General features: G+C 44.9%; 2 protein-coding genes across 7 annotated transcripts in view; one reads left to right on the forward strand and one right to left on the reverse strand.

Annotated features, from left to right (window-relative positions):
- The window catches only part of DLEC1 (DLEC1 cilia and flagella associated protein), a 39,209-nt gene extending 23,858 nt beyond the window's left edge, over window positions 1-15,351 (forward strand). For 3 of the 5 annotated variants that reach the window (XM_066991405.1, XM_066991407.1, XM_066991406.1), the window contains exons 24-38: window positions 41-223; window positions 742-809; window positions 1,923-2,074; window positions 2,612-2,715; window positions 3,683-3,753; window positions 4,627-4,844; window positions 5,754-5,879; window positions 7,772-7,894; window positions 8,671-8,765; window positions 8,857-8,941; window positions 9,488-9,688; window positions 10,587-10,748; window positions 11,734-11,887; window positions 12,492-12,615; window positions 14,803-15,351. In XM_066991405.1, the coding sequence (XP_066847506.1) occupies window positions 41-223; window positions 742-809; window positions 1,923-2,074; window positions 2,612-2,715; window positions 3,683-3,753; window positions 4,627-4,844; window positions 5,754-5,879; window positions 7,772-7,894; window positions 8,671-8,765; window positions 8,857-8,941; window positions 9,488-9,688; window positions 10,587-10,748; window positions 11,734-11,887; window positions 12,492-12,615; window positions 14,803-14,926 (1,990 nt within the window). In that variant the 3' untranslated portion in view covers window positions 14,927-15,351. Of the gene's footprint in view, window positions 1-40; window positions 224-741; window positions 810-1,922; window positions 2,075-2,611; window positions 2,716-3,682; window positions 3,754-4,626; window positions 4,845-5,753; window positions 5,880-7,771; window positions 7,895-8,670; window positions 8,766-8,856; window positions 8,942-9,487; window positions 9,689-10,586; window positions 10,749-11,733; window positions 11,888-12,491; window positions 12,616-13,793; window positions 14,134-14,802 lie in introns of those variants that run through there. The other 2 variants (XM_066991408.1, XR_010829039.1) reach the window with 2 other exon arrangements.
- Window positions 15,098-26,243, reverse strand: ACAA1 (acetyl-CoA acyltransferase 1). Of its 2 annotated transcripts, none has more exons than XM_066991431.1 (12): window positions 25,999-26,243; window positions 24,777-24,870; window positions 24,462-24,519; window positions 23,469-23,548; window positions 22,932-22,974; window positions 22,090-22,188; window positions 21,312-21,392; window positions 19,270-19,460; window positions 18,983-19,162; window positions 18,150-18,205; window positions 17,437-17,563; window positions 15,098-17,104 (listed from the first exon to the last, which is right to left on the reverse strand). In XM_066991431.1, the coding sequence occupies exons 1-11, from the start codon at window positions 26,218-26,220 to the stop codon at window positions 17,471-17,473; spliced, it is 1,197 nt and encodes a 398-aa protein (XP_066847532.1). In that variant the 5' UTR covers window positions 26,221-26,243; the 3' UTR covers window positions 15,098-17,104; window positions 17,437-17,470. The 2 variants fall into 2 exon arrangements, with proteins under 2 accessions (XP_066847532.1, XP_066847531.1); XM_066991430.1 differs by lacking the exon at window positions 17,437-17,563 and adding an exon at window positions 17,251-17,396 and having other exon boundaries at window positions 25,999-26,240.
- Between the last annotated feature and the right edge of the window lie 1,079 nt (window positions 26,244-27,322).

A 27,322-nucleotide genomic window follows, 5' to 3' on the forward strand; every position in this document is an offset into this window, starting at 1 on the left:
AGATAGGACTGATGTTTTAATACTTATTTTTTTCTTACAGTGATGGAAGACAAATACTACAAAGCCCATGTGATCTTCTCTTGGACTTTGGATCTGAAGTTACATTCAAAGACATAGTAAAGCGTCAGCTGATTCTTACCAATCACACTGGAATCAGTGCACCATTCAAATTAGAAGCTGAGTATTTTACTGGCTACTCAGCTGCTCCGGAAGAAATCTGCCTGTAAGTCTTAACCTTTCCGCATAATAACTCAAATACTAATGGAGATCTGGATTAAAACAGAAATCAAGATGGAGTGCTGTTTCCTGTGTCACAAGATGCATTTTCTGCAATGCTCTAGTGTTGGTTGGTTTTGTTTGCTTGCTTGATTTTTTTTTTTTTTTTTTTTTTTAAGTTCTTTGACTCTGGTAATGAAAAATGCTGATGATATTTCCTGCAGGAACAGATAGCTTGCAGTGCCAGGACAGAAGATTTAGCTAGCATAAATGGCAAAACAGTATTGTTGCCAATGGATAAAAGCTGTTTTGTACCTGCCAAGGCTCTGTTGTGCTGGGTTGTACACAGCCTTGCAACTCTTTTAAGTTGATTCACACTTACGGATGTTACTTGCAAAAGATACTTTGCAGGCAGCCCTTCTTTAAGTAATAATGGACGCTAATTTAGGAATCAGCTGGAGCTGTTATTTTAGCAGAGACAAGCTCATTTTACAGAATTGTCATGTTTTTTTATTTTTTTTCAAGCTCTTCGGGCTGCCTGGTGAAAAGGAGAGGGCCCATCACAAAACATGCAGCCAAAAGAGCGCAGTCAGGTATGAGAAATAATTGTTATCCCACTCAGTGGGGAGAAGGCAAAAAACAGCTGACTACCACATTCAGCATTAAATCTGCCAGTCAGGCACATATTTTTTTTTCTTGGAATGTTTGGCTAAGTCTACACTGTTAAACAGCTTGGTTCCTCACTTCATTCTTGAGACTGAAATTCCACATTGCATAAGCATTAGGTCATTTTTTAATTTTTTTTAAAAGAAACCAACGGTCTTAAACAAAGATGGGTGATTCTACTTATAGCTCATTCCCAGTATGGATAAGATGTGTAACATTTGGCCATTTCCTTTCTATACTGTCTTCCGATACCCTTGCAGCAGGCTTTTCTCCCTCAAACCCTTTTATTTATCTCCCTGATATAGAAAACTACCCCACAGCACATCCATCATTTCTGGTGCTTGGTACTGAAAACAATAACACATGGAGCCACATGGGACCTGGGGAGGGGGGGAAGTGGGATCAAAATGCTATAAAGTGTGGATGCGTCTTCTGTATCCAAAATAAAACGTGGATATATTGGTAGCTTGCCATAGTGTTTGGTATCTGTTAAAAAGACAAAGCATTTCAGCTGTTGAATTAGCCCTTAAGATTAGAAAAAAGCTGTTCTGACAGATTCCATGCAAGTGTATTGATTTAGAAGACTAAGTGACTCAGAATGTGGAAAGGCTCTGCTCTTTGTAATTCACGTTCTTTGTGTTGAACAGCACATAGAGGTAAACGGGCAACTGCTAATAGAAAGATAACCGGTTAGCACAAATTCCAGCTTATTTTTTCTCAAACTGAGGGTGTGTTTTATGTAACCAATCGTTGCCTTGCATATCTCAGAGTCCTGGAACAGGTTGTTCGAAGGGAGACTATGAAATAATCTCTGCAAGAACTGACTCATTTAAACTGCCTTTTTTTTTTTTTAAGGCCCACTGCAGAAGGGAGTAAAGCGGTAAAAATATGGGCTATGTAAGTGATCCCATTTTCTTTCAAGCCAGTGAGGTTATCCTGATTAACACCAGCTAAAGATCAGTCCTGTGTTTTCTTTGAAAGGCTGACTTTGTTCCATTTCCTCAAAACTTATCAAATACTTCTTTGCTGTGCTCCTTCAGAGTTTGCAGCAGCACTGCTGTCTCATGGGAAGGGAGTAGCTTTCCATGTACAACCTTCCTCAGGAACTCTGAAAGCCTTCCAGCAGCTAATCATAGAAATAACAGCTTACAACAACATGTGGGGAGAATACCGCGATGATCTTGTCTGTAAGGTAGGTGGGGCTTGGTTTCAAATGAAATATTGCTATGGCAGATTTGACACCAATTGTATTTCCCAGATTCCTTTCTGTTAAAAATTATTTTTCAGTTTATTAGGATTTCTGTAAAAGTTCAGGGTATATATTGCTACGACATGTAAGGAACAATTGTTTGCTCTTGCAGTGCTTGGTGTAGTTCTGGGGTAATGTGTCTGTCCCTGAGGAGTTTTCCATGTGTCTTTAAAGTAACTGGAGCAATTTTGACATATAAAATCTGTTTGGTAGCTGGCCAGTGCACTGTTCTTCTCTACCAATACAATTATTAATTATGTTGTATGGAAAAGCCTCAGGGAAGCTGATTAATGTATGAACAATTGCATTCTCCTGCTGAGAAAAACTTTAGCTTATGAATTAGGTGCATATGAATTAGGTGCTTTTAAAAGATAGCAGTCAAAACATAGGAAAATCCAAATTGGTTTTCAAAACGTAATTTGGTAACCCAGGTACTAGAGATATATCTTGATTCTAATAGCAGAAATTCATTTTTAATAGGTGGGAGACTTACAAACTAAATTAATTCCTATGCAAATGACTGTGAAAGGCTGTCCAATCTTCCTGCAGATGACAGGACCACAAACACAGCAACCCATAATCAGGTACAGCCCAAAATACTGTCAGAGAAGTCAGACAATTAAATACCACTGGGCAATAGCCAACATATACCTGTTCCCATCTTCTTGTGGTATAATGAGCAGGTCAGCACAGTGACTGTCAAAGTACAATATCTGCTGCTATAACATCGATGCATTTGTCTCTGCCAGCATAATTAGAAAAGAATCTGCAAACAAATCTTCCCAGGTTTACCAGCAATCACTCTTCTAGTTTTACAGTCATGAAATTTTATTAATTCCAAAATTATCTAGTTCAGTTGGGATGGAAATTAGAATCACTTAGGTTGGAAAAGACCTCCAGGATCAAGACCAACTGTACACGGTGGCAGTTCTCATCATCCCCAGTACATTTTTCCCTGTCCTTTGCTTGGACCGTGGAAAAATGCAGCCCCGATTACACAGGGGCAAGGGAAGGTTTAAGTCTTTTCACACAGCGAGTTCCATTTGCACATCTGGGTAAAGCGAAAGGGTTGGTGTATGAGGACAAGGGCACTACACGCTCAGCAGAAAACACTTCTCTCTGACTTCAGAAGAATTAACGTTGCATGTCGTACTGCACCTAAGAGAGTCTGCAGTGTCAGCTCTGTAATGGGGCATAGAAAATGGATTTAGCCGCCCACCATAAAAGACCTTTGTGCACCTGGAAATCTGTGTCTGACGTGGGTCACTCCACTGCTGCATAGCCGTGTGCTGCCACTACCTGCATCTTCCACAAAAGCTGACTTCACATGTTCACCCTGAAATGTCTGAGACAACCAAGATTGGAAGAAAGACTGATTAAAGAAAGTAATGTTGTATTTTGCAGTATTGGCCATGTGTTACCTGATGGCCATTCTTAACAGGCTGCCAGTGCAGCCAGTTATGTTCCACTTTTAAATGAATTTTTAATGAAAAATTGTCTCGGACATTCACTTATTTTCTGCATGTTCTAACAGCAGGTTTCCCCCCTCAGGTTTGGCACTCACGTTTCTGGAGGGTGTCCTGTCTTTCGGAGTGTCCGGCTCAACAATCCTACTCCCTTTGGTAAAACTAACTTTTGTAAAACAAACATCAACACTTGCATTGTGCTCCTTTTAATAATAAAAATAGAACAACCCATTAACATGTTAACTAACTGGCCTTGTTTGCTTATCAGGAAGTTTTTTGTAAAGATATTGACAGTCTGTAAGACAATATCTAAGCTGTTTTCTAACTTGACTGTAACAGAAAAGTAGTACAAGTTGACTGGTCTTTATCTGAATGGTAGTATTTATTATTAGGGCATTATTGCCATGAATATTAGTTTGCTTTCTGCAACAGTAAATCATCTGAACTCCAGACAGAGTACAGGAAAATACGTGTAACTGACTCAACGTGTTATTACTATGAAACAGCACATCCTATCCTAGTGCATCTGGGCTTTCATTCCTCATTGAAATGATGGGAATTCAGGATTTTCCATACTGTTTTTGTGAAATTCTCACCTGCTTCTTAGTGGCATCTGTGGCATCAGGCTCTTCTGTGTTTAGTCTTTTTATCTCAAGTGAGATTTTAAGCTCTTCAAGGCAATGCTCAATCACCTTTTTTTTTTTTCCTGAATGCCACCAAAAATGTTTGCTTAACAAACAAAGCACTTACCATTTATTTTAATGTTTACTTATCATTTATGTTAGTGTTAATGAAACTATACCTTGGGATCTAGAGAGTAGCTAAACTGTAATAAGGGTATGCACACACACTCTTAAATCAATATAGTTTGTTTACAGCAAACATGGCAAAGCTTAACGTGTGATCTAATACAAATCCAGTTGCTAGACAACAAATTCTTTACTTGATCTTCTTGTTCTACAGTGCCAACTAAGCAATGGGGTCTTCTGAATGACCAGAAACACCTGTCCTTTCTCCTTTTCAATTCAGACATCCGCCTGGACTGGGAAATTTACAACCAAGTAAAAGATGATAAAAAGCTGGTGGACCTGTTGATGTTCTTTGGAGACCCTTTCCCTCCTAAGGACATGGATAAAAATGAGACTGCATCAACTGGTAGCAACTCGGAGTCGGAGATCGCGTTAAAATTGGATCAACCCCCCAATCCCTGTGGAAGCGTTTATCCAGCCTTGCAAACCACCGATGAGGTCAGCTGTTAGTCTGTTTTTTTATACTGCTGCTGAGATACATGATGGGTTTCTTGGCATGAAATGTTGAAAACAAGAACATGCAATACAACATTTAACCAAGGCCTGGATTGTTAAATGTCAGCTCCTCTCACAGTCAAAAAAAAACAATGCCATCGGTAGGTGACTATAGGTATCAGTAATCAGTTTCCAAAATGAGCTGTAAGCAAATAGCTCTTCAGCTTCTCCTCCTCTTTAGAAAAGCTGGACAGATACATTTTTAAATAGTCATCGACAAACAAATCAGTTTGGAGCTACTTTTCTCATGGCTACTTTAAGTGCTGCGGTCAGAGAGCAGAATCTAACCTGCAGAGTTCAAATCGCAGCTAATGTCTTGGAGGCATATGTCCCAGTGCCAAACCAGACTGGTTCTGTTCGATGTTACCATATTATAACAGACTATAATATGTAAAGTTTTATTATAATATGGCAACTTACTGTTGTGAAAGGCTGGGAGCAACAGGGAGAAGGTGTCATGCAGGATCTAGCAAAAGCTTCACAGAAAGCACCTTTTCTCTGTTTCAGCTCAGAAGGCATAGTTGTTCTGAATACACCTCCAATGTTCCACGTGCAACAAGGGCGAGTTGTTTCCCTAGAGTGCTGGTTTATATAATGGGCCTGGGATGTTTCAGCTGAGTGCTTCTCTTTGCTGAACAGGACCCAAGCATGCACATTTTTCAAGAGGTTTTGGTTTGGGGAGAGCAAACCTATGCATGAAAAAATGTATGTGTAGGACGCATCCATGTGTCCAGCTTTTGTGCCAGAAACTGGAGCTGGCCATACTTACGGACAGTTCCCTGTACACTTCTCTTACATTCCTCCTTTGCAGCGTAACGGTTTTAACCATTCTCCACCCTTGTGTCCCTGCAGTCTTCAGACACAGACAGCGAAGAGATCACTCAAGAACCCACAGTGCAGAAGATCGTCTCTGTACTTATACGGCCTCATGAAGGGGTTCCTGCTAACAACCCCTACTCCATCACTCCAAGACAGATAGTAAGCTGCACATTTTCTTTGTGCTTAGATTTAGCATGTTTTCTGTAGGATAGTGGAGAAAGAGGAAGAGGAAGCTTGGTCTTGGGGCAGACACTACTAAACAGTAGGCCTGGGGGGCTTTTGGGTCTTGAAAGTGACCATGATAAGACTTCGCAGAGTCAATAGAAAAGAAAAAGAAGTGTCCTGCCTACATTTGGGCAGTTAACTGATGTGATGACTGGAGTTAGGTGTTCAGTTATACTGGGCTCCCTAGAGTGGCATCTCTGGTCTGACTTGGAGGTATCCGTTTCTACTGAAGTATTAAAACAAAAAACAAAAACAAAACAAACAAACAAAAAAACCAGCAACAGAGAACAACTCACTTGGGTTGCCTCAGTGAAGTGTGTGGCATGAAGTGGGAGGCATCCAGCCTGATGCTCTAGAAGCACATTATTTAATCAATGCAGATTTGCTAAGTAAAACTGGCAGAATTAGAAAGCAGGCTGCTAGGAAAGGGGTGTTCTGTAGACAGCTTTTCTGAATAAACAGTTGTAACCCACTGTATGTCAAAAATAACTGCTGCAAATAGGGGCCACCTTGTCACAATTCCTTAGAAATAAGGTAAAGCTCTTGAAACATCTAACTATGAGTGATAGGGTTGCCCAAAACACTAGTGTGTCAGTTTTGATTAGCAAGATTTTTGCTGAAGAGTTTCAGTTACAAGTTAGAATAAGCTAAAGAATACATTAAAAAAAATAATTATGGAAATGGCTTCTGAAAGCAATAAAGCCTACGGTCAGCTCTGGGGTGATCTGATACTGAGATAGGTAACATAAGTGCCCTGTTGTGGAGAGAATCTGTTCAGTGTAGCCAGCAGAGAGCATGGCCCAAGTGGGATGTAGCTGATGCCTATGGAGCCATTCAGGTATTTCTTTGCAGAAACGTCCTCCATGTTTCCATTATTGATCCAAGAAGGTCTGTTAGCTCAGGTGATGTGCAGCACAGCTACCCAGACCTGGCTCAAGTCCATGTCTGTGAGCAAATAAGCTCTCTGTGACCACAATGCACGGACCCTGCAGTGTTGTAGGACACGGCAGAGCTTTCTAGCTATCTGCTAGCTAGAGCTCAGGCAGAGCTTCCTTAAGTCCTCACCGCTCTGGGTGGGGGAACGCGGTGCAAGGAGAGCTGAGCTAGCTCTGCTTCTTCTGAACGTAGGTCCAGCAGGGCCAAACAGCTCACCCTGTGATCACATGAACTCAGGGAGGCTGCTTTTGCACGGCACTAGCCTGACAGCAGCACACACCACACGGCCCCTGAGCTCACAAACTTGGCTAGGCCTGGGCTGGTTCTGCAGGAGATGGCAAGTGTTTTTGCAGCAATAACGTGGTTTAATCATGCAGGACCTATTTAACCTGTACATCACAGAAAATCCACTGTAGCTAGTTAGTACATTCCCTGCTGTTATGTAAAGTAAGATATGGCCAGGAGTAAACTGAATTGTAAAACACTCGTAATTCACACTTGTATATCTTCAGAAAAGGCTTCTTGTGTCTCTGGGTACTGTCAGTTGTAGGAGAATCAGCTGAGTTAGCCATGGAGGAAGAGTGGTAAGAACTGGGTAGAATTAGGTATTTCTAAAACCAGACAGGTTTGTATATGTGTGCTTAGGGGAGCTGTTCTGTGACTGTGCTTAAACTGTTGATAAAATAGCCATACTGATATTTGCAGCTGAAATAATTAAACCAGTTTTGTTGCCACATGTTGTCATTTCACTGCATGCTCTGAGCTTAGCCCATTCCCAGGAGGTTTCAGGCTGTTTGTATAACTCGGCTTTAGCAGCTGGGTGCTGAGAGTGCTTGTGCAATCCCCGGCAGCTGCCTGCACTGCTCAGCAGGCCTCTCTTTCGATTGCAGGTGGTTCCAGGAGGTGGCAGCATCTCCGTTTGCATCTCCTTCACCCCGCATGTCCTCCCGGAGAGCGGCACTGAAGCGCAATGTGGCGGGTTTGTGCTGGGATTCATGAGCCTAGACGACGAGGTAAACTGATATCCCAGCAGGGCTAAAGATGACTAGGAAATAATCGTTTCCATTCCTGTAATTTCGCATGCAGGCTGCTGTATGCTTGGCCAGTCTGTGCAAACAGTCCTCTTCCTGCAACCCCGAGCATCCTTCCTTAATTAGATTTGTTCATTTGCTGCATTTACCTTTTAGCTTGGAAGCATTGTGGGGTGGGAATGTCAGCGTCTTGTTACATTGTCTGGTGCAGTAAACCCCAGGCAAAAGCCCAGGATTTGAATTGCTATCATAACATCAGGTTGTATTGATAACAAGAGCTAACAATGCAACCGAGACTCAGGACTGCTGAGTTGTGTTCCTGGCTCTGCACCAACCTTCCTGTGAGATCTCAGACAGCACCTCTCTCCTCTGGGAAGCTTCCTCTTCAAAAACTGCAAGTGCAGCTCATAGGTTGATGTGAGGATTGAGTAGTGCGTTGTGAATTGCTCTGAGATTCATGAATCATTGCAAAGGTGCGAGGTATAATGAATGAATAACAGAATATTTAATAAAAACATCCCTAATGTTCCTTACTCCTGGAGGAAGTATTGTCTGTGTCTGTATTAAACACAGTCATGAAGAGTCCAAATACTGCTCAACTTCTGCTGTTCCTTGCACGTTGCCATCACATCTTACAAACAGGCAATACGTTGCCAAGCAGAATCCCATTTCGGCTAACAGCCTCTCAAGTGAAAAGCAGGGCTTTAGGTTTCAGTGCTGTCATTTACACGGAACTTCTGCTTGGATTTTGTTGTCAGCTCGCAAAGACAGTGCCTGACAAAGTCAACCGCGAACACGGCTACGATGCTCCACCGTTACGAATAGACCTGAGAGCCTCCGTAAGGCACGCTCTGTAAGTACCTTCACACTGACACCTCCCACACTCACAGAATAAACCAGCCTGGAGGGAAGGGCTCTGACCAGCTCTGATTCTTTACATGCAGGTTAAAAGTAGACATGGCTCATGATGGAGGAATGATGTTTTATTCTATGGCAAGTGATCTCATACCAGATCAGCCTCTGTCAGGAGTAAGTACTTCACGCACAGATGTATTCTCTTGGACAGTGCTGTTGTGCTACTGTGAGAATTCACAGCTGCATGCTATGGTTTTTAAAATGCATCTTTACCGGTGTCCTCATGTTGCCATTTTCGATGTTGCACATAGTTATATGTAAACTAAAAGGACTACAGGTACTTATTAGCCAGGAATAAGCACAGCTCAGCTCAGACAATGCCTATTTTATACATCTTTCTCTAGTATTATTTTGTTTGCAGAGGATTTCTTAAGTAGAAAAGTAAGTACTTCTTTTCAATACATAAAGGTCTGATAGGAGAATGAGTCACTTAGAGCAGCGTAGTCCGTTTCTGTGACCTTTGACATTCAAAGACTCTAACCTTATTACATTATTTGTATTTTGGGTTTTTACTCAAGAAATTTTGAAAAACACAAGGAAAAAATAATGGGCTTCTTTGGGATGGAGTCCTTCAGATCCCTGGTGCTGTTGAAAGACCAGACTAGCACAAAGCTCTCGAGGGAGTTTAAACTAACCAGTTTTGAATAATTTTTCTACCAGGTTTTGACAGATTCAGTAATGACTCAGAGTTTGAAACTCATCAATTGCACTAAGGTTCCTCTGTACTTCAGGCTCCTTCTGTCTACGCCCTTCAGCCTGGCCAGCACAGATCTCAAGAAGAGCACCAAAACATCCCACAGCAAGAAGGAAGAAACAGAACAGCAACCGCAGCTTGTACTTTATCCCCAGCAAAACATGCTGGTAGGCTCAAAAAAAATAATCCTCTGCCAGAATAGATAGTTTAGTAATTGGTATGTTAGCATGGCCCAGATGAACCACAAGAAAAACACAACCAGTATAGAAATCTCCCGATGTCAGGGGAAATAGTGGTATATTAGCAAATGCTAATAACTGCAATTTCGCCTGCTATATTGCAGGTACAAAGTATTTTTCCACAGTGGCTCTGCTGTGCTTTTCTCATCAACTCTGACCTATTACAAACTCTTGCAGAAAGCCCTGTGTCATTTCTGGACCTCACCTAAATCAATAGCCAAATACATGCTGGACTAATTAAAAGACTTCCAAAGCCTACATTCCCTCATTTCCTTAAATTAGATGCAGGCAGTTCAGAGAAAAAAAAAAATGGATAGTTTGGGGTGTACACAGTGACATTAAAGGAAGCAAAGTCTTGGATTCAAGAATTAGCTAGGGTGCAAAAATGAATAACCCTCAGCTGCATTTTAAAGTGTGCTTCTCGTTTTTCAATGTTCATTTTGACTTAGAGGCACACAGGTCTTAATTGCACATGCGTCAGAAGAAAGAAGACTTACATTTTTAAAACATCTTTGGGAATATGGTATTTATAACCTCAGGAACTGAGCGCTTTTGTCTTGCTAGAGAATGTTTCTCTCCTGTGGTTCAGCAATTAGCTGTTCACCTTTACACTCCAGCTCTCTGTACCCGATTTATAGGAAAAAGCTGTGTTTTTTCTTTAATGTCCATTAAAGCACTTTATTCCAGTGGGAATCTGGTTGCTGGCACAACACTTTTGGGTTCCAGTGGGAAAATGTGCACTTGGGCCTTTGAGTAGTGTTTACTTTGGATTTCCTGCACACAGTGCCATCTTATGTGACAGTCCTCTGAATTCCTCTTCCCACAGGTGAAAGTGTCATTCCACACAACTCTGGAGTTGCTTACCTATCAACATTTGCCAGATACCCAGATGCTTCCTGGATTCCAAGTGCTCCAGTTTGAGAACGGAGAGAGAAAGCTGAAGTTCAGTCAAAATCTGGTCATCGAGCATAGTAACCACAGTACCCAGGTAAGAGAATGAACGGCACTGGGCTGTTTTATCAGCACATTTGATTCAGAATGAACATGCCTTAGGGTTCGCTCAGCTGTGAAATACAGCCACCTCTAGAGTAAACCTGTAGCATACAGTGGAAGTGAATGGCCACAGGTTTGCAAAAGGAGATAGCTCGCTGTTGAGCCTGCACGTGACTCTCTGATTGGCAAAGAGGTTTTGGGTCAGCAGCATAGTGATTGTACCCCTGTTTTCTGCAAGAGCACTGCTTGCACAGCAGGAAGGCCTAGATGATATGTCTTAATCAAAGGGCAACATGCCCGATCACAGTATGACTCTCAGTGTCCTGAGACACTGCAGGGAGCAGGACTGTCTCAATGAACATGCCAGCAACTGAGTCACCAAGCGCTGCCTCCTGCAGTACCCAAGTGCTTCTTGAAAATCTCCAAAGTCTGCCCAGCTCATATGGTGTGGTCACAGCCCACACACATTTAAAGACTGATCTTTTCCAGATGGAAAGCTATAAACCCCACCCTAATCTTGAGCTGTTCCAGTATGCTGCATTTTCTTCACACCAGGTATTTCTGAGGACTGATCTGTAAGATCTGAGCACCATATCTAAGATGCAGTCAACTTAATAATAATAATCTTGGGCAATCTGCACCAACTGAATGACTCACAGTGGGCCATATAAAGTCCTCGGGGACAACAAGATGTTGTAATGTCTGTATCTCCACAGAAAATCCTAATAGCAAACCAGAATGTTCACTCTGTGTTACTTCATTAAGTCCACAAAGTCTAGTTTGAAAACCTATCTCAGTGAAACAAGCAACAACTTCATTCATTCAAAGCTGTAGAATGGGGAACTGACTCTGTTACAGAAAGAACACAGAATAAGTGCTCTTGATGCAGTGCCTGAGGTAAGAATGATCCAGCTGCAGCAGATACAAAACAATACAAAAAATAAAGTGTTTTCTTGTTTTTCCTTTCCTCTCTTTTGTAGCTGGTCCCAGTGACTGCATACCTTACTGTCCCAGTTCTGGAGCTGTCTTGCGACATGCTTGATTTCAAGACCTGCTTTGTTGCACAGACCAAGACTGAACATGTCTTCCTGTCTAACAGGAGCGGCTGTAGAAGTTACTGGACTGCTTTGCTGGGTATTTGGGTTTTGCAATTGGGTTTCCTTGCTCTCTAGTTTTATTCATTTTTTTTTTGTTGTTTTGGTTTTGTTAAGACTGCATGCATTCCCTCATACGATGATATTTAGTCCAAACATACCAGGTCTGCTTCTGTTCTCACATACGTGGGGTGGTGGTGGCTGTTGTTTTTTGTTTTCTTTTACATCAGTGTATCTCTGCTGATTTCAGCCTTTACTCCAGATTTAACCAAAGGATCAAACCACAACCCTCACTGTTGGTGGACATGCTTTGCTCATTTATAATACAATCCCAGGAGGCAACAAGAAGCAGCAGCTCCTCACGAGGGCTGTTTGAGCTTGTGCCTAATGAGATCAACAACAGATGGACTTCAAAGGAAAGAAGATAAGGGTCTCATTATTCTGACACAAGGACATTGATCACTCCCCTTGATTAAAGGATGAAAATAGAAACTGGCCACATGCACAGAAAGCTTGTGACAGTGCAAAACATGATTTATTAGTTGGCACGTAAGGAGGTGCATTGTTTTGAGAGCTATATGCTGTACAAACCTATACAGAAGGTCTCATATTGCTTTGTTTGATACTTGCCCTCTTTGCTGCAGATGAACAGGAAAGGCATAATAATGACCTGGAAGTATTTTCTGTCTCCCCTCCTAATGGCATTTTGGAGGCACGTGAAGGGGACCAACCTACCAAAGATGTTTTGCAGATCACCTTTACTGCCAGGTACAGTTAACACAACTGAAATCTTGCTGTTACTTCCTGTCAAGACCAGACTTATATTGTGAATAGTCACTGAAAGCAGAGTTCTGCTCTGTTCTTGTGTTATCAGGCCTTTGACACCTGTCGATCTTGTGCTTCCATCCTCTTTCCCTCTACTGCTCCCACATACAGGATTTCTTTTAGAATTCTGACCCTGAATTTCGGCCTTACCTACTTCAAATCACGCTGTTAAAACAGTTGGCATGGCATACTGCCTGTGTATGACTGGATAAAATCCCTTCTTTTAGGGTACTGTCCTCAACAGAGGGCAAATCTCAGGCCTGTCAATTCAGTGCAGAAGCCAATACAACAGTTAACTCCTTTATGCATCTAGCACTTTATTAGCACAAAGAGAGAAATGTGTATGGAGTAGTTCAAAATTCCAGTAAGAATCTGTTCGTCTTGCCTGAAAGAGCTGTGTCTTTTGCAGTCAGTCTCAGGTATACTTCATTATAGTTTGTGCTCTAAAAGTTAACTTTTTGAATTCCTTTACCTCAGAATATTTACCTGATGAAGCAAATAGTGCAAAATGTTATTCTAAAGCACTGATACAAATTGTTTTACTCTCGCCTAGCTTGGTGCAATGTTCAGACTGAGCCGTGTTGATGTTTGGTGGAAAAAAAATCAATGCACTTTTGTTGTTTCTAGTCCAAAGGTTTCCTGTACGACAAAGATAACACGAGCTGCAGGCAGACAACAGCAAAGAGCACAGGAGATCAGATGCAAATAATTTTATTTGTCCTATAAACATCTGGTATTGTTCTAATTATGTTTATGGATATCTTACCATAACTTTTTGTCAAGGCTGCAGATTACTTCTGAATAGCAGAGGCACTGACCCAAAACCTCTGATTTCTTTGCTGTAATTAATGAGATGCAAATCCTGAAGGAAAACATAGCTTTTGTTACAAATGATGTTTTTTTGCTGAGATGGCCACAGGAAATGTCCCATGATGTTCCTTCACACCTCCCAAAAAAGACAAGTATTTTTTTCTAAGCTTCACTCATTACGTGGAAGTTTTAACATCCTGGCAGTAAGTTTAGGACGAGCCTATCCCGGTGATTTCAGTGGACTCTGAACACTGCTGAGAGGGAAGTTTCAAGAAGCAACCTACAGGTGACAGCTATTGTTGTATCTTCAGGTCCCCCAGGCCAGGCCCTGAGCTCTCCACTCCTGGAGCTCCTGCAGGCTCAGCGGGATGAGGTTGGGAGCAGCTGCTGTTAGGCCTTGCTCTGAGCAGTGCCTTGGACCAGAGACCAACTTGGACCAGACTCTCAACTACTTAAATCTTCCAGCAGTGCCTTTCGACTCTGCCTGAAGCGCTTCCTTTTGTCTGACGACAGATCCAACAATAATCAGCCTGCCTGAAGCTACCAGGAAGCGCAGGCGCTGCTGTCCAGCAGCCAGCTCACCTGTGTAGGCCTGGCCAGACACTTCCCAGCACTGCCGAGCTCAGCACCAGCACGGCAGTAGTGAATGATGATATGCGACGTGTGAGGTGATTTTAGTGACTCACCTCCCTTAATCAGTGGTCTTCCTGCAGAATTTTGTACTAGGAGAAAGAAGAGCTGCCTGTTAGACAAGGCTCTTGCCGCAGGCCTTTACAATGGCAAGCTCTTAGCAGCAGAGAGGTACTCCAGCTGGAGGCGGTGGGTAGCAGCAGCCTTAGGCAAATTATGCTATAAGACTTCCACTTAGCACAAGTGCTAAAAACTCCACTTGCTGGAAGCTCTTTGATGTTCATTTACAACGTGGACTCAAGTCAATTATCCCTTGACTTGCTGGCATTGACAGACTTACCAGCTTCAAACCTGTCTGTCAGAGGGAAGGAGTTGTCACAGCAAAGCGGTGCAGGCAGGCATTTGTTCCCAAGCAACGCTAATCCCTTAGGAGAGCTTGATTTTATTTATTTAAACTCAAATTGACTTTCACAGATAGGAAGACACTCAAGGTCTTCTTTCAACAATGAAATTAATAATCCAGTATCTTTAGCTGAGGTAGAGACTGTAGCGTTGCTTTAAAACCCCCCGTATGCATGAAACCGAAGCCAGCTCTCTCCTTTTTCTTCCACAAAGTAACTAGTATCATCCTGAACCATGGAGATGGGTCCAGCTATAACTGAAATGTCATCTTCTCCCTCTGCACTTTAGGAAGGACATCGAGTATGAAGCCGTTGTAACCATTACGGGGATGCTTGGAGAGAAGCCTTGCAAGCTGCAGCTCAGGGGATGCGGATCATACGATGGGAAGTATGAAGACCTGCATTTGATTTAAGTAGGACAGTGTGGAAGGGATGGCAAGGTAGTAAGTCAGCTGCAAAAGTGTAATCAGCTGAACCTGTAGCTTCATCTACTTCAGCTTTTAAATGTGTACTGGAGGTTTAGCAGAATAAAGTTTATAGGTTATGGGTGAAAAAGTCACAGTAATTTGAAAACAGTCACAATCTCATCCTGTGGTATTTTATTGCTGTGATAAGCTTAGCACTACCCGCAGAGCCAGCCTCTGCAACATGACATTTTAAATTGCAAGCCAGCTATGGTAACTGTTAGGTCAAAAAACTTTTGCATAGTACAGTGTGCTTCAAATTACAATCATGACTGTTGGTATGGTAAAAAGAAGCTTTTGTTTTGCAATTTTTCTGCTTGTTTGACATTAAAATGGCCACTGATACATAATAAAACCAAGAATTAGTGAATAGACCAGCATTTCCCTGGCTGTCTTCTCAATATCTTACATAAATAGGGGAAAGCAAACGTTTCCTGGACTCTGCATGTTTCATCCTGCGTGGGTATTGAGAACAGCCCCTTCAACTACAGCAGGAGAAACCCTTCTTCCTTTTGATTCCTTCCTCCCACATGGTTCCCATTTACTCACAGATTTCTTCAAATGTTTTTAGAATTACTTTAGCTAAAGGTCACTGAAATTCCCACTTCTGAGACCGTTAGGTTTTCCACTCTCATCATGTAAGGTTTTTGTTAGAAGCAGTGTGTGGGGGGAGGAAGGGGCCGAAACCCACCCTGGAAGAAAACAAAAGATGATGCTATCTGCCTTCTGCCTAGATAAAAGCAGATACGTACTGGCACTGAGAACTCATTTTAGACATAGGAACCTTAGTGTGCAAAGAGGACCCTTGAAGCTACAACTGCCTCCCTCCCCCCTAAATAACGCTATCTTTCTGCTCTGAAATATGTGAGATTGCTGGGTAAGCAAGGCAGGCTACAGAACAGGAACATAAGAAAAGAAAATAGCTCTAGCTAATCGTGACCTTCAACTAACAATCACAATAAAAAGAATACAAAGATATTGCAGGAGCCCAATTGTATTATTAAGTGCAAAATAAGAGCTAGGACAAAAAACTTCAGTCTGTGTTACAAATTTAAACTTCCTAGCACATCAAAGGTCATTAATACATTTCTTTTTCAAACCATTAGCTCTTAGCTTCAGTGATCTTTCTGTTAACAAGAACAGAGAAGGAAGAATTTCTTAAGATGAAATGTAAACATTTGTATTAGTACTGAAATCTGTTTTATATCTAATTATTAAGCGTAAGCTTGTCTACTATATTAGTCATACAAGCTAATAATTAGAAACATGTTGTAAAAAAATGGAATGGCTACTTTCAAACACTTTGTTTCTAGAAATTCCTCAGAACCTTTCTGTGCAGGCACCCCAACTGTTTGTTTGTTTATATTTTGCTGCTGTGTAAACTACTTGCTAGTAACCCTTCCACCTTGCCCCCCTGGTGGTTTCAGAGCAGCTTGGTTAAAAAAGGAGAAAACTCTCTCTCTATATATAGATACACAAAGCTAAAGCCCATCCTCTAGCATACGGAGGATTTAAGACAGAACCAACTTGTGATTTGGGTAGGACAAACATAGTTATAAAGGAAACATTAAGTCTGTGCACTGCTTTCAAAAGACATCTTCCTAAACTTCCTTCAAGATGGTGAAATCTTTAAGAAAACCCTGGAAAAGCCATTTCCTATGCACTGACATTTTCATTTGGAGCCATGGTTTTAGGTGATTTGTCATACAAACAACGTGCAATGTAAACATAATTAGAGAGGAGTTCAGAGTAAAGGGATCAATTACAAGTATTCGTTCACAATCACCACACGGGGGCCTGTCTTTGAACTTCAGCTGAACTCGTTTCTTTTCTCATCCTAGGATGCTTTACAGTGCTGAAGCAAATGTCAATCTTGCATTTTTCCACCTCAGTTGATCTGTAGGATTTATTCTGCTTCTCAATTTGTGCCTGAAATTTGTAGAGCTAGTAACGGATCCCTGAATACACTTGATTTCACAGTGCAAATCATTTGCTATCACTAGAGAAAGCAGAGAATTAGCAGCTGTGTTGATTTGTCAGTACGCTGGAGTTTAGTTCCCTGGGTATTCAAATACTGCTGCAGCTCCCATGCCAGTTCCAATGCACATTGACACAACACCATACGCTCTGGAACGAAAGAAGACACGGAATTAAGAAAAACATCACGCTTATATCACCTGACCAGGGGAAAAAAATCCAACAAAAGTGATGATTACTTCTGAGCCCGATTTACCCAGATACAGCTAAGGTCAATACCGTTGTTCAGTGCTCACCTTCTCCCTCTACGCTTCAATTCATTGAGCAAAGTGACGACTTGCCGAGCACCCGTACAGCCCAGGGGGTGCCCCAGGGCTATTGCTCCTCCCAGGGGGTTGACCTTCTCCATGGGAATGCCCAGCTTTTCAACACAGTACACAGCCTGGGAAGACACGGGGAAGTGTTTCACAGCATGCTCTCACCTCTGTTAGTTCTCAGCTCTCCTGCAATGCAGAACTAAAAGGGATGCAGAGAAGACTGGTGATCTCCATCCACATACAAAGAAGGACAGCAAACAGCCAGGCAGATCATCCTAGGCGGGTCTAGGGGCTTCAGAAGATTTGTGCTCAGAATGAATTTAGCTCAAGTTATGTTTTCTATTACAGAAAATCCACACTCTTTTGTCAGCTGCTCTGAAAGTATTAAAATTAGTATTCATAGGCCTGCCTAGCTGGACCATTTTCCAGTGGAAAGCAGTGGAACTACATTACAAATCCAAAGCACACGAAGCAAGCTAAACCTATCGACTTCATCTCGAAGTGAGCCCACATACTTTCTGACAGGCAAGTCACAGATTTGTGGACAACAAGTGAAGTTTCTGCATTTCATTAAGGACACGCAAATTGGTAAGTGCAACACATTCACACTGACACCACCCTATAACAAATTACAGCCTTGTGAAACAGCAGTTTTGCAAGTTGGTATGAGGATACAACAATAAAGATTAAAAAAGATCTCCACTAAATAATAATCTTATGTTATATAAGCAATGCCTGCTTATTTTTATTTCAAGAAAATAGTCTGTACATGTTCTTAACATTTGGCCAGAAATGTAGTCAAATCTTAATTTTGAGACCAAGTTGAAATATATTTAGTTTCCAAGCACTGTAACAACTCAAACAGGATGATCACTCACCTGGCTTGCAAAGGCTTCATTGATTTCAAATATATCAATGTCATTTAGTGTCAGACCTATGATTCAGAAAAGTCAGGATTTAAAAGGAGATATTATTGCCTTAGAAGTACATCAAAGAAAATACTTCACTTGAAGTCTTCCTTTATGAATTCTACTTCTACTCTGCTAACAACAACAAAGGGAGGACCTTGGCTCCCTGTCGGGTGTCTACGTTTGTATGCCTTTATGTGTACAAGTATCTAAAGACTGCAAAACCTCACAGTCCGTGGCATCATGTCACTGTGTTTGCACAGTTTCCTTAGATTAAACACGGTTTCTTTGCAGAGGGGTTAAAGATCGAAGGGTATTTCAAGACAAAGATAAAACTATAGGCAAATGTGTAACCACAGTGATGACAGCTGACCACAATAATAATCGTGAGCTATAAAAGCTGTTTAACCCTGTGAGTATGATAACACTGAGGAAAGCCCGTTCCACTGGTCAGATGCCAAAATTGTAAAGAAAACCAAAACACAAACAAAACCACACACCCACAGCCTAGTCACATTCAGTGAAAAGAGAACTAAACGAACTTGAAATCATTTGCCACATGCTGGCAGCTTGTTGAGACCGTGCAGTCCTGAGCTTCTCAAAGGCGAGTGAGTGGTATTTTGTACCTCAGAAGTGAGCGGTATTACACCACCACTAGGCAGCACCTCTTTCAAGGTTCTGAATTTAAGCCCAGTGTTCCTCTCCCCGCTAGCCGCACATGCTGGAATAACGACCTCAAATCTCAGTCGGCAGGGTGCGATTCTGCCTCGTGCTGAGCACCGTGTGAGTGATGAGTTCCTTACCTGCCTTCCCCACAGCGGCAGGGATCGCGTAGGCTGGCCCTATGCCCATGACATCGGGCGGGACTCCGACCACGGCAAAGGACCTGAGCACCCCCAGCACCGGCAGTCCCAGCTGCGCTGCTTTCGAACGTTTTGCCAACAGAACTGCAGCTGCTCCGTCGCTGACCTGGCTGGCGTTGCCTGTTGGAAGAAATCTATTATCACCTCTTCTGCCTGAGCACATTGTGTGACAGGGCAGGTAAGCCACAGGAATGGCAGAAAATGATGTCATTAACGACAGAGCTGACCTGCTGTAGTGCTGCCGTTCTCCTTGAAGGCAGGCTTCAGCTTTGCCAAGCCTTCCAGGGTGGTGGAGGGCCTAATCCCTTCGTCTTGGTGCACGGTGATTGTTTGTTGGTTGCCCTCCTTATCTTGGACGGTGGTCTTGACCGGAACAATCTCGGCTTTAAACAGTCCCAGCTGCTGAGCTTTAGCTGCTCTGTTAGAGGAAAGTACAGAAGTTAAAATAACCTGGAGAAGAATTGCAAGAACTCACGTCAACAAGAGCAGTCAGCGAGGATGAATTAAGATGTGACTTGGTACCAGGTGCATCATCTCTGAGCAGTGGACGGAAGAAGGCAAATACTGCTCTTTGTTAAGTGGAAGACAGACTTTTCCTCTGTCACAGGAAATACATCGCTCATACATTGGGCATTCTCCCCAAACCTGGGTCACAGGAGCTCACACTGCTGAACAAAATCCCCGTTCTGTCCCCACTAACACCTTAGTGACTGACTGACCACCACCAGCCCACAGCCATCAAGTTGTACATGTCCAGTGGTACAGTCACACCACAACTGGAAGAAAATAATCCCGATGTTCAAAGATCAACTCCTGTTTCTGAAAGTTTAAAAGAGGGCAAGTCAGCTAAGCTTCTATGCAATACTAATAACTTGTGAGAAGTTACAGAACGGCTAGAGTTTCACCCATTCCAGATTTCATCCTACAAAAAACAAGTTGACTTTTAGACTGCAGACTTGAAGTATCATCTTCTGGCATTTAAATGTCATCTTCCAACCTCAAATGATTCCCATTTATGTTGCATAATTTATTGACTACACAGAAGGGAACCAGAAGTAAAGGTGCACAGAGGATCGGCTCTGGTCCCTCCGACAGCAGCATTACCAGCAGGGAACAACTGACACAACCAGACTGATGGAAGTGCGCAGAATGCAAGTAGCTAAATTATAATTAACTCAGAGCACATAATTTTAATCTTTCATACTAACAAGGTATTTAAAAGCCTCTGCACCAGGGACAATTTAGAAGATTTACCTTCCAGCAGCAAAGTGCCCTTTTCAGGTAATGCAAATTGGAGACAAAGCTTGTTCTACTCCCTCATTGCTTTAAGCTTTTATTCATAAAATATAAATATTTAATACTGCCAAGTAAGAGAGATTAAGAGCCGAAGGAGAGATCAGTAACTCCACAGACATCCTGAGCCTGCAGCCAGAAAATCAACCCTTTCCTCATGTGAGAGGTGAGGATCGTGTTCACATACCCTTTTGCGCTATCAGTCAGTGAGAAAGCCTGGCATGCCAAGTTCCCTCGAAGCAGGGCCAGAATTTAAAGGTTAACTGCCTTGTCCAGTGGCTTCCTGCATTAGATAAATAATTGGACCGGGGCGATGCTTAAACACAGTTCTGAAAGCTGGTTTAACTCCTTGATGCCAGAAACTTCAGCGTCTCACCCACTGCCTCTGGACTGCCCCAGGGATTCCCCAGCCCCAGGGATTCCAGGGTTCAGCTCCCCCTGGCAATTTTTTAACCTAAAGGAAGGATATTAGAGGTAGAATTGGGCTCACTCAGAGCCAAACACCTGCAGCAAAGACAAGCTCTTATAAGCTTGGCAGCTCTCTAGAAATGGCTACTTTGAAATACTCCCCCTCAGGGAAGATCACTTCTGCTCTGACGCCCACATTCGGTTTAAAATGACACCGAGCCAAAGCCACTACGAAAACACCGAGCTGTGCACCGGCTTCGGAAACCTCGTGGCAATTGTATCCTTCACACGATGACAAACACAGCTGCACTCGGTGCTCAAAGCCTGCACGTCTGGTAATAAGTGCGCAAAACCACGCGGCTCCCAGAGCAGCTCTGGACTCCGGCTTTCTTACCACACCACCCAGGACACGTGCTGGTCTTTGCTCTGTCCAAACAAGCTTCTTTACTCACTGTTAAGTTTTGAAAGGCAAGATGAAGGCTGCACTTAACCACTCATGCAAAGTTGTTTGTTTCCCCCTATCTCTACGTATTCAGTAATGAAAAAGGTAAAAATAAGCAGCATTTACTTTTGTTGGGAAGCCAAGGCAAAGGCATCTTGCTTCTTTCGGGAAACTCCAAACTTCTCTGCAACATTCTCTGAGGTTATTCTGGGGAAAACAACATCAGAAAAATAATCCAATAATATATCTAGTGAAGCTGGAATTGTCTTTTATTGACAACACGAGCTACAAGCAGTGGCTTCAGTCTCAAAGCTAACTGCTGACTTCTCAACCTGGACCTGCTTGGCAGGGGCGGGCCCTGAATCAAATCCATTAACCAAAACAAAGTTCAAATCCGCTCTCGTATCACACCACAGACTCCCCTCGGGGTCAGTTTAAGAGCAAAGAGGATGGCCTCCATCTCTGCCAAAGTGTGGCCATGCCAAGGGGGTTAATGAAGCTGGCAGGACAGGTACAGGAGAAAAGAATTCAAGGCAGCTGTTGCCTTACACCTTTAGCACTTCAGAGAACAGCAGAATATCCTTTTATAAGGAAATAGCAGCTTTGTTCTCCATGGAAGTTGAGATTATGAAATGCAAGAGCATTTCCAGAAATCCTAAACACACAAAAGTTTGTGATTCACAATTGTTTGTATTCACAAAGCCACTGAGCTTAACATATAAGGTAAGAAAATCTTTCATCAGAGCTGCTGATCTTCCCCACCCATTCCATACCACAGATCTTCTGCACCAGCCCAGGAGGATGCTGACGCCCACGGCCAAGCTCCCGGCACTCAGATCGGTGCGAAACAGCAGTCACCAGGGGATGGACAACCTGGAAACCCCTCTGGAAAGCAGACACTCACCCCATGGGAATAAGGCAATCTCGAGCTTTGCTGTTTTCCATCATACTGGAGCTGATATCGCCAGGGTTATTGGCACTTCTGAGGGACATCGTTTCCACGCTAAACACGGGAAAAAATTGAAGTTACTGCCACTGCATCCACTTATGATGATTGCTCAGCGTCTTGACAATATTATTTCCTATTAACCTACAGAAGTGCAGCTGATAATTAAAAACCGGCTGAGGCAGAAGCTCTTCAGGCGTCAATACAAAAATTAGCACAAAATTACAACGGATTGCTAGCCTAAGTGGGTCCTTGTTTCATTAGAACAGGATACCAACGTCAACAGTTCATTTCTCATGTTTCCACAGCAAGGAAGGAATTGCTAACTATTCTGGCACTTCTGTCTTCAGACGTAATGAGAAACCCAAGGTTCTTGGACTAGAGTTGTCAACAGCCAGAAAAAGGCCAGCGCCAGCTTAAAAACTGGTTGGCAGTAGAACAACATGAAGTATGAAGCAACCCAAGACAAAGAGGCTTCAGTGAGCTATGCCATTTGCATGTTGCAACACAACGAATTTCAGATGTGGGTCCCAGAGGCTGCAGTCTTTGACCTACAGATGAGTTAACAGATCGAAGGTACCCAATTTTACTGCACGAATACAAAGCCACCGCCTAGGACTAGCGAGCTTTTGTACAGTCGGACTTAGGCCACGAAGCTTAAGATGCTTCACAGTCTGCTGCCTTCTGGGAACACGGATCTGCTTGGAAGGGATTTCTGACGCCTCATCCGAGAGCTGCTGCAGAAGGACAGCGTGCTGCTCGCAGAAGGCCATAAAAGTGCCACAGAAAGATGTTCTTACCCACAGGCCAGGCCAATGTCATATGACCCATTTCGGATGCCACCTGTAACAGCAGGGCACAAACATTATTATCGTTAGGAGCACAAGCGCTTGGATTCCAGCTGCAGTTTTGTGACCACCTGACACACTCACTACCCCTGGAAGGGGCTTTCCCTCCATGCTCCAACGTAAGCCAAGGAGCTGACGTGGCTGAAGCTAAGCACGACCTGACCTGCAAGCAGGGAGGACAGGACAGACCCTACGAGAAGGAGCCTGACGTGGAAGTGGTGCTAGGAAGCACTCATCCTCAGATGACACAGGTATTTCTCTAAGGGTATCTTACATATCTCAAGGGCATGAGGTATATATATAAGGGTATCTTCGTATCTCAAGGATATGAAAGTACTCAAGTCAACACCACGCTGAGAATTCCCAACCGCAGAAGGCTTTATCACTGTTTTTACTGCTCAAAGGGACTGGAGAACAAATGACCAGGATAAAGGAGCCCTCGTGGTGCGGCAGGCATTAACGCCAACCCAAGTGCTCGTGCACGCTTACCAGCTATATTGATAATGGCCTGCAGCCCGGACGAGCACTGCCGGTTCACACTCGAGCAAGGCACCGTCTCTGGGATACCACTAGAACATGAGAGAGCGTTAAAGACCATGCAACAAACCAAACCACTACAGAGAGCGTTAGGCTGCTTGATTAAACTTTAACCCTCGTGCTCGGGACAGATCCCAATATACATTTGTTGACCTATTTGGACTTGCACCAAGACAAAGCAAAATTCATGGATAATTTCCAAATTGAATTGCAGGTGGCTCCACGTGCTGTTTCCCCACGAGTCTATTCTTCAGAAAGCGCTCAGTAAGCAGGTCCCTCTCACAAGCCTAGTTCCTGAGCTCTGACCAGAGCCAGAAATGCTCAAAGGCTCCACAATATTCCTAATTGCCTAATGCCCCTCCAAAGCAGCGACTGTAACCTGCTTTAGCAGAAGGAAACGTCATTCAGCAATAAAAACTGGCTGAAATATTTGGAAGCTGGGATGCAGCTGCACACATCAGCCACAATTCTGAAAAGCAAAGAACGGAGATGACTGCTTAGTTTGGGGCTCAGGTACAGCAGAGAGAAGCACAGCCCTGCGGTACGGAGAAGCAGCTGGGAGCCCACAAAACGAGACCTCCCGTCCAGAGGCGGCACAGAGGTTAATCAGCCTCACCTCTGCCTCCCTGGGAAGGCTGCCAGGAGCAAGCAAAGTGCTCACGCCTCCGTCACTGGCACCGCTGTGCTGACGGGGGGAGATCAGGGGAGCAGCGTCTGCGTGGAAGGGGAGGCCGCTCCCCGCAGCACCGCCCGGCCCCTGCCAACAGGGCCTGCTTCTCCCAGCAGGGCTCTCCGAACGCTCGATCAAAGTCTGACTTCTAGGCAAAAGGTGATCTGCCAGAAACTCCTACGAGCTCACGAGCCTCATCACGACCTCTCACCCAGCGCTGCTCTGTAGCCGAGGCCCAAGAAGACCAGAAGAAACCTCGATCTGGTTGAGTTTACCTTAGAAACTGTGCAACTCTTGCGACCAAAGCGCCGGCTCCCGGCTGCAGCACATTTCCTGCGTGCAAAGACAGGATTCCCATCAATCTGTTGCACTGCCCCTGCTATTTGCTGCGGACACCGAAGGGACACTAGTGTCACCGTGGCTCGGTGCCATCTGATCGGAGCCCAGCCACTTGGGACAGTCATCAAGGGCGTGTTAATTTCACGAGCGTAATAACGCCACGCATCAACCCCTTCTGATCCCCACAACACCCGCCAGTCTCCCGTGGGCCTGTCCCAGAGCCTCTAGCAGGACGGAGGGCGATCACTCACCCACACAGATGTCTCCCAGCGCCTCTGGACGAAGCCCGACGTCCTGCAGGACGGCGGTCATAACGGCAGACAGCAGCTCATCGGGCGTGGTATCCTGCAAGCACACGGGGTTAGCGCTACTCAGCGAACACCGACGACTGCCCCGCCACCAGCTCGCCTTCGTGCTGCTGCAGAGGGTCGGTGCCCGGGCTTACGCAGCGCTACCTCACCTCTACAGCCACCACCAGACCGAGCTGAGTTTTCCTACAAAGGCGTTACTCTTATGTGTGTTTTTGCCTTGAGTGTTTTTCAAGCACTGTAACACGCGCAGCTTGCTCACCTAGCTGGGATTTATACGAATGTGTGTCGTAGGGCCTTGAAAGTAAAGCAACTAGGATGAGTTATATATGGCACGAGCATGCAGAGACTCGGAGTTCCCTCTGTGTAAAACCGAGATGACCCCAAAGGGCAGCAGCTGGACCCCACCACCCGCAGAGCTCCAGCTGAGTTACTGCGGGGATTTCAGCGCCCAGCAGCGCGTGGCACACGCCTGGAGTGGGTTTTGCACAAATCAGTGACTTAAGACTATAGCTGTGTGTGCCGTCATCGACCCCAAATTCAACACAGCCCCTTGAAAGCCCAGAAAAAACACAGGCAGCTTGGGAACACCTCATGTCCCACCACCACCACCTCCACTTGCAGGTGCCGTGGCTGTCCCGGGGCTGGGTTTGTGGGAACGTGATGTGAGAAGAGACTGAGGAAGACAGAAAGCGACAGCAGTCGCCTGGCACCATGCTTGGGTCTTGCTCAGACCCCGGGACACCACTGCTATGGCTCGGCAAGGAGAAGGCTGGCCCAGGAGGTCCACACCAAGAGGTCCGCAGCAAGGTGAGGGAGATGCTCCTCACCGCGGTTCCTCAGGGAACCGGGACAGGTGGGCTCAGCGTGGGGCAGGACATGACGGGGCTGGGCACCCCACAGCAGCCTGCGGGGCTAGGGGGCTCCCGGTGGCACCGCAGCACCCCCAAAAAATGATTTTATTTTCCTGATGGTTGGCGAGCGGAGCCCCCCCTGGGCGGTGGGCAGCGAGGGTAACCCCTGAGGGGGTGCTGGTGGGGGGGGAGGCTCAACACTTTGGGGCGGGGACAGCTCCCTGAGGGGGAAGCGAGGATTTTGGGGTCCGGAGGCGCGAGGGGCAGCAGGGAGGGGAACCCCCCCACACCCCAAAAAAGCAGAGCCGTACCTTGAACCCCCCGCGCTTGGCTCGGCCGATGGCCGTCCTCCTCCCGTGCACCACCACCACGTCGTCGGGGCCGGCGGCTCCCCCGGCCCGGCTCCCGCAGGGCGCTGCCCACACGGCGGCCGGGGGCTGCCCCGAGAGGTGCCCCAGCACCGCCCGCACCCGCCGCAGCGCCCCGCCGCTGCCCCCCGCCGCCATCTTGGCGTCCCCGGCCGCCGCCGCCATCTTGACGACCCCGCGGCGGGGAGGGAGGGGGGCGGGGCTTCGCGGGGACACGCCCTCTTCATTTGCATGGCCACGCCCACCGCTCGCTGGGCCCCCCCCCCCCGGGTTGGGCTCCGTGGGTGGGTGGGGAGGAGGAAGGGGGGAGGGAAGGGATTGGGGTAAATAAACGGAAAAAAAGGAAATAAGACAAATAAAAGGTTAAAAAAAAAAAAAAGTTAAAATTAGAATAAAAATTAGAATAAAAATAAAAATTAAAATTAAAAATTAAAATTAAAATTAAAATTAATAGCAAATTCTATGAGTGTCTGAAAAGATAAAATGCAAATAAATAAAAATAAGAATAAATGAATGAAACGAAAGAAGGCAGAAATAAAAGAGCCCGCCCCCAACCTTTTGCCGTGGTGTAACACCAGGCCAACGTGACCGGGGAGTGCATGCGTGGTGGTGGTCCCTATTTCAGGCCCAAGCCCCCCGCCCCGCTGCTCAGCAGCCCCCGAGGAGGGAACGACACAGGGGGCTGGCCACACGCTCGGCAGACGCACAACATCACACCGGAGCCTTTTTCCAACGGAAGGAAAACGTTTCTCTGGGATACACACGGCGACACCGCACGCGGAGCGGGGACACGGCCCCAGCAGGGCCGCCCCGCTCCCCCGGGTGCGCTGGGCAAAATAAAAAAAAATATAAAAAAAAAAAAAAAAAAAAGGAAATTTACATGGCATAATATTACATTCTCTTCTAGTTTTCATTTTGTACATCAGAACACTGCGAGGGTTTTTAAAAAAACACAAAGGCAAAGGCACCTGAGGAGCGAGTCGCACTCACACGCGCGCACTCACACGCAGCCTTGCACGCACACCCCTGTACACACCCCCCCATGTACACCCCCATGTACACACACACATACAAACACACTCACCCATGAGCCAGGGGACCAGGCTGTCCCAGGGAGGCTTTCTGGGGTGCTTTGTGGGGCTGACGAGGCCCCAGGGAGCGTTTTGGAGGGTCCCCCGTAGCCTCCCCCAGCGCTCGGGCAGCGCGGCTGGGCCCCACTTTTGTTCTCGAGTCTTTGGAGAAAATAACAGCTCACATCCACCCCTAA

This window comes from Anser cygnoides, chromosome 2, assembly GCF_040182565.1.
Source record: "Anser cygnoides isolate HZ-2024a breed goose chromosome 2, Taihu_goose_T2T_genome, whole genome shotgun sequence".
NCBI classification, from domain to species: domain Eukaryota; kingdom Metazoa; phylum Chordata; class Aves; order Anseriformes; family Anatidae; genus Anser; species Anser cygnoides.

Excerpts from the sequence above, each read along its gene's own strand:
- ACAA1 (XM_066991430.1), bottom strand. The coding sequence starts at position 26,220 with ATGGCGGCGGCGGCCGGGGACGCCAAGATGGCGGCGGGGGGCAGCGGC. Across the intron at positions 23,549-24,461 it reads AGAGTTGCACAGTTTCTAAG|TGGTATCCCAGAGACGGTGC; the intron begins GTAAACTCAACC and ends CTCATGTTCTAG. Across the intron at positions 22,189-22,931 it reads GACATTGGCCTGGCCTGTGG|CGTGGAAACGATGTCCCTCA; the intron begins GTAAGAACATCT and ends TCCCGTGTTTAG.